The sequence below is a fragment of the Mustela erminea genome, chromosome 20 (genome assembly GCF_009829155.1).
Source record: "Mustela erminea isolate mMusErm1 chromosome 20, mMusErm1.Pri, whole genome shotgun sequence".
NCBI classification, from domain to species: Eukaryota; Metazoa; Chordata; class Mammalia; order Carnivora; family Mustelidae; genus Mustela; species Mustela erminea.
Genome location: NC_045633.1, coordinates 23,218,323 through 23,229,807, shown reverse-complemented (window position 1 = coordinate 23,229,807; position 11,485 = coordinate 23,218,323). Strand labels below are relative to the sequence as shown.

General features: G+C 65.5%; 1 protein-coding gene across 2 annotated transcripts; it reads right to left on the bottom strand.

The window, feature by feature from the left end:
• Window positions 1–595: 595 nt before the first annotated feature.
• Window positions 596–6,644, bottom strand: TEKT4 (tektin 4). 2 transcript variants are annotated; one of them, XM_032328551.1, is made up of 6 exons: window positions 5,970–6,644; window positions 3,963–4,033; window positions 3,431–3,574; window positions 2,778–3,000; window positions 1,783–1,937; window positions 596–901 (listed from the first exon to the last, which is right to left on the bottom strand). In XM_032328551.1, exons 1-6 carry the CDS (start codon window positions 6,501–6,503, stop codon window positions 685–687), a joined length of 1,344 nt encoding a protein of 447 aa, XP_032184442.1. In that variant the 5' UTR covers window positions 6,504–6,644; the 3' UTR covers window positions 596–684. The 2 variants fall into 2 exon arrangements, with proteins under 2 accessions (XP_032184442.1, XP_032184443.1); XM_032328552.1 differs by having other exon boundaries at window positions 6,198–6,644.
• Window positions 6,645–11,485: the final 4,841 nt, after the last annotated feature.

Below are 11,485 nucleotides of genomic sequence, written 5' to 3'. Positions count from 1 at the left end.
GACCACCCAAGGTGACCGAGGTGCCTGAGAGTGGGGGGCCCCCCCACCCCTGGCTCAGAGTCTCCAGGCATCTGTCTTCCTGGGTGCCCTCCCACTGTCAGGGCAAGGTGGCAGGGAGAGGCCCCAGGGGTCTTCTGCCTGGCACCCTGCAGCAGAAGCTCACAACCCCCGGCCCAGTCCCTTGGGGCAGAGCCAGCCAGCCGCACAGGGACAGCGTCCAGGGCACACGGAGGAGAAAGCTGGGGCTTTGGTCATGGCTGAGGTGATGACAGCTGTGGCTTCCACGGTGGCAGGAGGGGACGCTTCCTCTGTGGGGTCCTGCGGGCAGCTCAGGCAGACAGAGGGCCCCCGTCCGAGGCTCAGCAGGCTTGGAGCGCTGGTGGGGGTGGGGGGGCACTGGGTCGCGGTGAGCAACGCAGGGGCCTCTACAGTCCTCTCCAGGTGGGAACCGAGGCCACCCCACAGGCAGCAGGAACTGCCCTGCAAAGGCTCTGAACCCCCACCTCCCACCGGCCTGGGCAGGAGGTCCGTAGGTAAAGCCCACCTGCCCACGCTGCGGCACCTCCACCCAGAACCACGCTGACAAGTAGAAAGCCAATACACTCTTTATTGGGGGGCCTGGGGACAGTCCCTGCCCACAGTCCAGCCAGGCTGCAGAGGCACCCGCCGTGGTGCCAGCCCCGGTCACTGGTAGCCGGCCAGCTGCAGGATGGTGGGGTAGCGGGCACGGTGGGCCATGCACTTCTGGCGGTCGATGAAGAGGCTGTTGGTCTTGACGGCCAGGTCCTTCTCCAGGTGCATGCGTGTGTCCTCCAGGTTGCGTAGTGACTGCTCGGCTTCTAGAAGCTTCTCCTTCAGCGCCGCGAGGGACGTGTTCAGCTCCTCCACCTCGCTCACGAGCCTTGGGGGGCCGGGGAGAAAGGCGTGAGCTGGGGCCTCCAGGCTGGGACAGGCAAGGCCTGGGAGCCCTGGCAAGGGGTCCCAGGCCAGCTGCAGGGCCACAGGAGGACCCGAAAGTCCAAAGGGAGACCTGCCAGCCACATGGAGTGGGCCGGGCCAGTATGCCACACGGGCCCCGCAGCAGGTGGGAGAGGGCGTGCCTCGTGCTCTCAGCCCACAGCCCCACAGGGCCACCGCGCTGGGCCTGAGGTGGGACTTCTGCTGCCACCCCCATCCCCGGCCCAGCCAGAAGAGCCCACATAGGCAGCACTGTGTAGGGCTGAGCTCAGTGACACCCGCCGCAGTTAGGTGCAATGCTGGTGGAGCGCGGAGGCTCCTGGGTCCCTATGTTCCTGGAGCCTGGAGGCAGGCTAGACGGGCTCCTGGTGCTGCCCAAGGCCCCAGTCCCCTGCGTGTGCTGAGGGCAGGGAGGGAGCCATGCGGGGGGATTCTGCCAACAAGGGCAGAAACACCAGAGACCCCATCCCGCCTCGGCTTTGAACCAGGACCAAGGGGCCACCCGTGCCATGGGGGGTCTGGATGGCGGGCCCGAGGCGGCATGGGCATGGCGGCTGGGGGCGTCAGGGGCTCGGCGGCCAGGGGCGTCAGGGGCTCAGCCTCTCAGACCCTGAGATCCATTGCCAGCAAGACCGCACAGCACAGGGTGAGGCAGGAAGTGCCACGCTGCCCGTGACACTCAGGGCCCTGAAAGGCACATCGGCTTCTAGTTGTGTGGGCGGGGGGCAAGGTGTTCGTGGGGCCCAGAGGCCAAGGGGGCTGGGCTGAGGGGGACACAAGCAAGCCTGTCCTCGGGACTGCCTGAGCCACAGCCCTGGCGGGCACCTGAACTGCGCGGCGTCCCGGCACAGCTCCACGTTGGGCCTGTGCGAGCGCTGGTACAGACGGGTCTGAGCCACCTTCAGGGGCGCCTCCTTGTCCTTGATGGCCTGCTTCAGCATGGCTATGTTGTGCTCCTGGTCCGTGATCTCCCGCAGCGTCTGCACACAGGACGGTCCCTGGGGGAGTTGCCGTGACCCCCACCGCACCCCCGGCCCTGTCCATGGACTTGGGGGGACATATGGAGGCAGGAAGATGTGTTCGGCCCTCTCGGCCCCACCAAGGACACCCAGAGGGCCGGGGTGGGGCTGCAAAGCCTGGGGTCCAGCAGCTCTGGCCTGAGCGCCCCCCGGCCCCCACCCTGCTGGTTACTGGGCCCCAACCCTGGTGAAGAACCAGAGAGACATGGCCGCAGCAAAGGGCACCCTGAGGGCCCTGGGTCAGAGCCCTAGTAGGCCTGGCCACCTCCTGCCACCTTCTCTCTTGCTCTTGCCTGACAGCAACCCCCAGTGTCACCTAGTTTTGTATTGGCTTAGTGAGGGCCCAGGGAGGAGTGGGTGCCTGGAGCCCTCAGGCTGGACAGGATAGACGACGAAGGCCTGGTCCGGCCAGGTTGTGACCTAGCCAGGGGCGGGGCTGGTCCACAAGGAGCGGGGGTGGGGGGTGCGGGGTGGGCGGGTGTACGGCGGCGGGGCTTGATGCGACGGTACCTGGCCGGGTTCTGGGTGAGACGAGGGACCAGACGTGGCCTGGGTGGGGCCGGTGGGGGCTGGGGGCGGGGCCTAGGGGCGCGGATCGGGCCTGAAAGGTCGGTAGCTGGGAGGGGCTGGAGTAGGGCGAGGGACGCGTCGTGGCCTGGGTGGGGCTGGGCCGGGACGGGGTCAGGGCGGGGCCTTACGGGGAGGGGCCGTGCCTGGGCGTGGTCTGGTGGGGCGGAGCCTTGTGGGGAGGGGCCGGGCCGAGTCTAGGCGTGGCCTGGCGAGGCGGGGCCGGGACCTCACCTTGTGCAGGTGGTTCTCCAGCTTATGGCGCGCGTCCTCCAGCTCCTCACAGCGGCGCTCGAAGGCCAGGTTCACGGCGTCGCACTGCAGCCGCAGGTCCTCGGCCGTGTCCCGCAGGATGCAGTCGACGAGCACCCGCAGGTTGGCCGAGGCCAGGCGCTCGCGCTCCGCGCGGTGCAGGTTGTCCTGGGTGAACCTGGCCCACGTCTCGGGCGTGGAGGCGCTGCGGGCGGGCACGGCTTGCTGACGGCTCCTGCGACCCGGCCCTCCCGCGCGCCCCGCGCCCCGAGACCACTGCGCCCGCACGAGTCAGCACCCCCAGCGCGGCCCCGCGGCCCTGTGTCCCCTCGCGTCCCCCGCGCGCCCCGCGCCTCGCGGCGTGGTGGCTGCGCGCCCCCTGCCGGCCACCCGAGGAGCTGCAGGTAACCCCTCAGTCCCCGGTGAGCTGGGCGTGCGGGGTGCTTACGCGGGGGTCCTTGCTCACCTGCCCAGCCTGTGGGCAGAGGAGCTGCACACAAGGCCCTCCGTGCGAGAGCGTCAGGGGCGGGGGGCTGGGGGACGGTCCCCAGCACAGGGCTCAGGAGCACAGGCGCCGGGTGGGCACCGGGGTTTGGGGGGGCTCCCTGGAAGGGGCTGGGGCGGAGGTGGCCCACCTCTCCTCGAACTTGGCTGAGTGCGGGTGAAACTGCACCTCCGTGCTCTGGTTGTGGTAGAGCGCGCATGTCTGGTCAATGTTGTAGGCCTCCACCTTGTCAGACCAGTCCATCTCACATGTTTCCTTGTGCTCTCTGTTCAGCCTGGGGCGGGCAGGGTCTGCGTTTGTGGAGGGGGCACTGGGTACCACCCCAGGAGCAAGCACACACCCCCTTCTCCACTGTGAACCAGGCCACCTCATCTGTCAAGGACAGGGGTCCTCGGGCCACCCAGGCTCTGCCTGGCCAACAGCGTCCAGGAGCAGATGTTCCCGGCCCTGAAAGGCTGGCCTGGGTTCTGGATGCCCAGGTCCCCAGGCCATGCAGGAGTCTGCACCCCCACCAGTTGCCCCTACCTCCCCCATCCTCCTGGCTGAGACCCGGGACAAGCCCCCACCTCTCTGAGACTCCCAGCCTGCTCACCCCAACTTCCTGCCCAGAGCCAGCCCAAGGGGTGAGGAGACGGGGCAGGTGTGCAACCACCGAGACCCACCGGATCTGGTTCACGGCCTGCGTTATGGTCCTTTTGAGGAGCTCCTGAATGTTGCGGATAAGCTCGGCTTCCTGGGGGAGAAGACCCCACTCCCTGGTGAGGATCTGAGGAGGGCCAGGCCGGTGTGGGCCCATGGTCAGCCCCTTCAGTGCCTAGGCCAACACCTGGCCCTGGCTGTACTTGGTTGGGCCCCACAGCCAGCTAGTCGACCCCTATCTCTTTCCCGGGAGGCTGGAGGGAGGAGCCCCACTCTTTTTCACTGGGTTTGTTCTGGGCTTTGGAATATTCTGTTTGGTGTGGCAGAGTGCAGGGTTTTTTCTGGGGGGCACTAGGGCCAGCTCCCACTTACCTGGCACCCACCCAGCAGCCCCTGGGCTCTAGGGACCATCCCTGCCGCCTGCCCCCAGGCAGGGTGGCCAAAAATGCCCTGGGCCCCTGGGCCCCTGGGAACCATGTGCCCTCCCGGCAAGGGCCCTGGGCTCAGAGAGGGCAGGCTCTCTCCTCTGGTCTTTAAGGGGGAACCTGTGTGCCTTTCTGCTTCTGCGATGGCCCTGTTTTCTGTGCACAAACAGTCCGCTACCCCCATTTAGACTTTTACCTCCATCTGGCTCTAAACCCACGGTCTGTTTCCCTGTACCTGGACCATTGTTCATGTTTTCACATTGGGAAGGTGGGGTAATGCTTAGGGAGGGGGAGGGGGGTGTCTCTTGGTTAAGGGCCCAGGGGGCTGCAGCCAGAGCCCTGGAAGCTCGTTGAGCAGCTGAGTGTGGGGTTGAGGTGGAGGGGGACCGAGGAGGGCATTGGGGCTGAGAGAGGGGGTACTCAAGGTTCTGGGATGAGCCTGGAGCATGCAGGGGGTGCCCTGCATCTCCCAGGAACGCCCACAGCCTACAGGTCACAAGTAAGGCCCCCAGGATCTGAGAGGGGCTTGGAGCAGAGGACTGGACTATGTCATTCCCTGATGCTTGTGAGGCTCCCCCAAGGACAGGTCCTGCTGAGCTTGGAGTGGGGAAGCCTTGGGGTATGAAGGTGACCTCCATCCCACCCTCACCCATCAGCACCTGAATACTAGGCTGGGCCTGGATTTCAGGCATCAGGGAGGGGGAGCTATGGGGCACTCGGCCTTCAGGAGCTCAGGTGCAGGTTTAATTGCATGAGCTAGGATGCCCCAAGGGTCTACCCAGCGGGTGCCGGGACCCAAGGGTGACCATGGGGCTGCCCATCAGTGCAGGAGCCTACAGGGACCCAACTTGTCAGCCCTGCCTGCATCCCAGACCTCAGGTGCCCCCCCACACTGGGCTCAGCTCAGTCCCTGTCCCATCCATGGGGCGTATGCTGGGGGGCATCAGGTTGTGGATGGACCTCGCCTCGGTGGCCTCGGAGTGTCCCATCCTCAGGCAAATGTCCCCAACACACATCCAGGTGTGAATTCTGTCCCCCTCACCCCAAGATGAGCAATGATTGGGGTGGGGGCAGAGCAGGGGCCCTGGACATGGGATGGGGTGAGCAGATGTGAGGTCCAGCTCCAGCCCCCGTACCTGCTCAAACCCCTACACTGGGACCTGTCCCCATGCCATGATGTCCCCAACTCAGCAGGTCCAAGCTGGGGCCCACCCTGCCAGGAGCTGAGCCTCCCCCAGTGTCCACTGTGAGCCCTGGGCTCTGAAAAGGTCAGACTGGGCACCATTCCGGGGTCAGGGATAGCGCCTCCATCCTGTATGGCCTGAGCCCTGACCCTGTGGCCCCAGCACCTTGTGGGTCCCCAACCTACAAACAGAGCTGGTGTCACGGTGCCTGGGTGTGGACCCGGGCATGTGCTCCACACGTGTCTGCGTGTGCCAAGGGTTACGTGCTCTGAGTATTCATGGGCTCCATGAGTCTGTGTACACCCGCCTGGGGTCAGCCCGCGCCGTGGGCGCGCCCGGGGGAACCACCCCCCGTCGACCCTGTGCAGGCCACGCTCCCTGAGGCGGGGGTGGGCCATGGGGCCTGCGGCTCCCGGAGCACCTTCAGCAGCTCCATTTCCACGAAGTCGCGGACGAGGTCGGGGTGCTGGCGGCGCTCACGGCACTGCAGGTTGTCGGTGGCGACGGAGAAGGGCACGGCGGTGGCGTCCAGGGCACGCTGCAGCCGCTGCTTCTGGGCCAGCAGCAGGTCAGTCTCAGCGGCCAGCTCGCGCACCTCCTGCTGCAGCTCCGACTTCCAGCAGTGCGTGTCCTGCAGCCGCGCGCCCACCTTCCGGGTGGAGTCCTCCTGTGAGCGCCGGGCCAATGCCTCCGTCTCCGCCGCCAGCTGCTGGCTCTCGTGGCGCTGCCGCTCCGACTGGTCGCGGTCAGCGAAGGCTTGGTGGTAGCGGGCATAGCAGTTCTGGAACCACTCGTCTGCCAGGTACTTGGCCGAGCGGAAGCCGGCAGTGGCCAGGCCCGAGGACGTATGGGCACCCGTGTTCCGGGCCACATCATACAGCTTCCGGGGCAGCTCGCAGGCCGGCACTGTCTGCGGGGCCGGCTCCTTGGTCAGGAGCACGTCCATCTGCGCCATGTTTCTCCCCGCCCCTGCTACCCCGGGGAGGGACGGTCAGTGGTCAGGGCAGCGGTCAGCGGGGCAGGTCCCGGCCACTCTGTGCCCAGCAGGACACTTCTGGTCTCCCAGCGACAGGTACACACAAGCCCTCCTGTTGCTGGGCAACTGGCCCCCTCCCCTAGAGGCTCTCTTAAAGGGCCAGGCAGCCCCAAGTCCCAGCACCCATCCTGGACCACATGTGGTGTCTGCCCAGAATTGCACCGGGACGGTGGCCTGACGCTAGGGCCCGTTGTCCGCTGCCCATCTTACTCATCCCAGGGAGCCGGTCCCCCGGACACGCATGGGGGTGGGCCTGTCTTTGAAGGGGTTTGAATTCAGCCTCCGGGGGATACCTTGGACCCAGACACCCGCATCTTCTCCACACGGGTAGAAGCAGATCCTGACAGTGTCCCCAAGGCCACGCAGGGCCAGGCTCATGGCAGAGACCACAGGAGCAGGAAGGAGGCCTCTTCCCCAGGGCACAGCTCATCTGGCCCCATCCTGCCAGCCACAGAAGCGAGGGGCGATCTCCAACACCACCAGCAGAGGGCAGCGTTGGCCGCAAAAATGTTCTGGGAAGGGGCGGGACAATGGCTGGGGTGGTCTCTTCTCCCTGGGAGCCTATCCCCCACCCCATCCGGAGCCTGGATGGCCTTTCCCACCCCGCACGCCTCGTTAGCCCCTGGGGAGCCTCCCAACAGTGCACCTGCAGGATACCTATGTCCCCCCATGCCCCCCCGCCATCCCACAGCCCCTGTCCCTCCACATCCCATGCTGTCCTGTCCCAGCTTGAGCCACACCAGCCCCAGACCTCAGGTACATCAGCCTCAGCCTGGCTGTGCCCCCTCCGGGGGGCCTGACCTCTGTGCCCTGTTGGCAGGGGCCCTGGGGCCCAGCATGTCTGCCACCTGACCCAAAGTCAGTGCTTCATAAATGTGGGCCTTGGGGACAGTCACCCCAGATTTCCCCCGCTGAGACTGGACCTGAGCCTGTCCTCAAGAGCAAGACGTCAGGGGGGCCTCTCTGTGCTTTGTGTCTCCTGAAGGCATTGCACACACAGGGCCCACTCAGGACGGGGTCGAAGGGGAGATCCCTGGCCCTCCCTTTTACTTGGACCCTGCTTTGCACACAGCATCTGTCCTCTGAGGCCAGAGCTGCCCCAAGAACCTGCTGACCCAGGGAGCTTGCTGAACACGGGGCCAGAGCCAAACTCTGGAGACCCTGGGGACATGACAGGACGTGGTCCCTGAGGCAGGTGCTCGGGAATGACGGGGTCCCCAGCAAGGCCGGTCCACAGGACGTGACTGGGTGCCTGTCAGGGAACTGGGCCCCCTACCCCGGACAGTGGCAGATCCGTCCCTTGTCCATAGGCAGAAGTGAACACGCCACGGGAAGACGGCTGGGTTGGAGTCTAACCCTGCCCTTATTACCCTGTGGTGAGGCCGGTGGTCCCGGTCCTGTTTCTCCTCTGTGGAGGGATCACACCGTCTGCTGCGTGGAGTGGCTGTGCATAAACGGCTGGTGCGGTGCCCAGTGCTGGGAATGAGCAGCACCTTCCAGGCCCCTTCCCGCCCCGCAGCCCCCAAGCCTTGCGGGGTCTCTGGGCTCGAAGCGGCAGGCTGATTGCCAGTGTTGGGTTCGAAGCAGCGGCTGAGTGATATGCAGGCTTATTGGATTTGCTGCCAAATTGCATTTGAGCCGAGAAAATTGAGTCTAGGGACACGCCAAGGTGCTCACCCGCTGCCCTCTCCCCTGCCATGGTCAGACAGCAGTTTGGGACCTGCCATGGGGTCAGGGAGGTCCTGAGGCCCCCCAGCACTCCCTCCAGATCGTCCTCGCACGCCCCCCGGGACAGGGAGTTCCCTTCCTCCCAGGGCCGCTCTGGAAGACACCTCCTCACACACCCCTGCCCCCGGGGTTGCTGCCTCTCATGACCTCTCATGGGGCCAGTGGGTGCCTGGCCTGATCTCGAGAGTTAGCTGAGGCAGGAAGAGGCAGGGAGGGGATGGTGGAGGAACGGTGCCCCCCAAGCGTTCCCTGGGGCCTCTACCTGTCCGCGCCCCTGGCCGCTGCTCTGTGCTTGCACAGAGGGACACTGAGTCATGGCCAGTGCCTTGGGAGGCGACAGGCCACTCGCCAGCCTCAAACCCAGGACCCCAGCAAGAGGAGAGAGGATGCAGGACCTGGCATTTCCGGGAAACTACCTGCAGGGAGGGGGATTGGTCGGGGCCAGAAGGATGGCCTCACCCCTCCTTGCAATTCCCGGGCCCGCAGGACATTTTGGTCACTGGAGGAGCTGAAGCGTCTCAGATGGCCCTGAGCCTGGCCGGTCCCAGTTCCAGCAGCTGCCACCGGGGAAGAGGGAGGCCTGCCCCCGCCCCCAGGCAGGAGGGAAGAAGCACACACTCCCTCCTCCTGGTCCAGCAGCACGGAGTGTGGACGGGCCCAGGGCGTGTGCTCTAGGAATGGAGGCGCTGGGCAGCTGGGGAGGTCCCCTTCCCTGCAATGGGTCAGGGGGGTTGCGGCAGGAGAGGGCAGGAGGATGTGGGTGGGGACAGACATGCTGGGGGTGGGGGGCGGTTGGCGGCTGCAGCCTGCAACCCAACTGTCCTCAAGTCAAGGCTCCGTGCCACGTCCCTGCACTTGGCAGGAGGGAGGCCGACAGAGGCTGGGGGCTCACGCCTGCTCAGCCCCGGGCCTGTCCCCAGACCCGGCCATGAGCACAAGGTGGGGACTCAGGACCATGAGGCTCCCCTGTCCACCCTGCGCCCAGAGAGGACACCACTCACTGACCGTGTTCCCAGCCCAAAGCTGGAACCACGTGGGGCTCCCACTCTGGGCAGCTGTGTCCCCCCACAGGGCTCGGCCCAGGCCCTGGCAGCCTTGAGACACCATGGCCCGGTCACCCAGGTTGTCCCCAGCACCATGGCCTGGCTCTGCCATGCGAGGCTTTGGAGGTCTATGGTGTGGGCGGTGGATCTAGACCGCAGCACTGGACGCTGCCAGGACCATGCCTCGGTTTCCCCTTCTGTGAGCTGGGGATAAGGGCGGCTCCTCTCTCTTGGGTGTTTGAGGATGGAGTGACACGGTGTGCGTGCCCCTCCCGATGTGGCCTGACCCCTGACCTTGTTCCCGTTGGAAGTCTCTCTGTCAGTCTCTGTCCCCGAGGATTCCTTCCCGGGCAGTCTGTGGTCCGTTCTGGGCGCTCACGTAGAGAGGGGACACGGGGGCTGGGGGTCAGGCACCGTGCCCCCTTGCCCTTCATAACCGCTCGGGCCTTCCATCCTGCAGAACTGGCTCCGAGACGTCCACATTAAGGGGTTTTTGGAAGACGCCACAAAGCTGCAGTGTAGCCCCAAGATCTGGAGGGCGACTGTGCGGCACCAGCGGCCAGGGAGAGGCCCCAGGGGTGGGCTGGGCGGACCAGTGCATGTGGACGCGGCGGCACACAGACCCGTCCACCCATCTCTGGTTCCAGAACTTTCCCAGCCCCCCGAATAGAAACGGCCCACGTCACCTGTGTCTCCCCGACCCCTCTCTGGCTGTGCCGGGCATCAAGATGCACTTCCAGGAGGCTTGGCCCTGCCGCCTTCGGGCGCATTCACGAGGCAGCGGGGGTCCGGCTGCGCTCCTTCTCCCGGCCGGTGGTAATCCAGTGCCTGGGTGTGCCGTGGCCTGCTATCCGCATGTTCTCTAGGGACATTTTGGCGGCCGTGGGCAGAGCTCTTGGGACCTCAGGCGCACTTTGAGCAGTCATTTTCAGTTATTTGTGTACGTTGATATTTTTGTCACCTAGACACCGCTTGGAGACTCCCAAAGCCCAGGACTTTGAAAACACGGGGATGCATCGAGGGGCCTGAGGCACCGGCCACTGCCTCCCTGCACCCCATCTCCCAGGGGAAGGCAGGGCGCCGGATGCCCCGTGAGGGCGGGCCCTGGGGGAAGCCCCACGGATGTGTCCTGGGGCCTGACCGGTCCGGTGAGCTTTCTAGAAGGACTTTGTCAGGTGAGCTTGAGAGACATAAGCTGCCCAGTCCCTTCACGCTCGCCCTCGAACATGAGGGCAAATAGGGGGCATTTTTCAAAGGGAAGGGAAACGTCAGTGTTCCGAGCTACACCACGGTGGGATTTACAATCAGAGCAACAACGGAAGAGGCCACGTAACAAGCGGTTGGGCAGGAGAGCCCTGGGAAGGCTCAGCTCCACGGCATCTGGGGTCTGGGCACAGACAAAGGATGCCTGAGATGTGACCATGAAACAGTGTTTGTTCGCTAAGAGGTGGAGCTCAGAGCCCGCGGGGCCTTAATTCCTGCGCTCTGGGTACAGGCTCTATTTCCCACAGGGAATGAGCTCCTCGTCCTTGGAGGTGTTCAAGCAGCCGCGTGTCAGGATGCGGTGGGGAATCCTGGAACAGGATGCCTGGGAGAGCTCTTGCTCCCCAGTCCACGGATCCCGTGCAGAGAGAGGGAGGGCTCTCTCCAGTCTGTGTTGGAGGCGAGTGCTGGGGGCACCCCACCCACTGGGCCCTGTTGGCCCGCCCCGAGGAATGGCGGAAACATCAGAGACAGTGTGGGGGACCCCAAGCAACTCTCAGAGCCGCTGCCCTCCCTGCCAGGTATCTCCCTGCCGATGTCCGCAGGACTTGGGCCCCCTGCAGCCATCCTGCACACACGTGTTCCTTACTCCCATGAAGCATGTCCCCACAGGCTTCTGGTAGAGTCCAAGAAGTTGCGGGGAGAAGGGAGCGGGCTTCAGGTACAGCGCACCTGCCTTGTTCTGCTCAGAGACACCTGGGGGCAGACGCGGCCGAGAGGAACTGTGCCCAGCCCACTGGCTGCGGGATACTGGGGCCCCACACTCTCCAGCCCGTCCACACTCTGCGCCTGGCCTGGTCTCTCCTGGACCTCAGGGGCAGCAGGCTCTGTCCCTTGGGCCCACTCCACCACGGCCTAGCAGGGCGC

Excerpts from the sequence above, each read along its gene's own strand:
- TEKT4 (XM_032328551.1), bottom strand. The coding sequence starts at position 6,503 with ATGGCGCAGATGGACGTGCTCCTGACCAAGGAGCCGGCCCCGCAGACA. Across the intron at positions 4,034-5,969 it reads TGGAAATGGAGCTGCTGAAG|GAAGCCGAGCTTATCCGCAA; the intron begins GTGCTCCGGGAG and ends CTTCTCCCCCAG. Across the intron at positions 1,938-2,777 it reads TGGAGAACCACCTGCACAAG|ACGCTGCGGGAGATCACGGA; the intron begins GTGAGGTCCCGG and ends TCCTGTGTGCAG.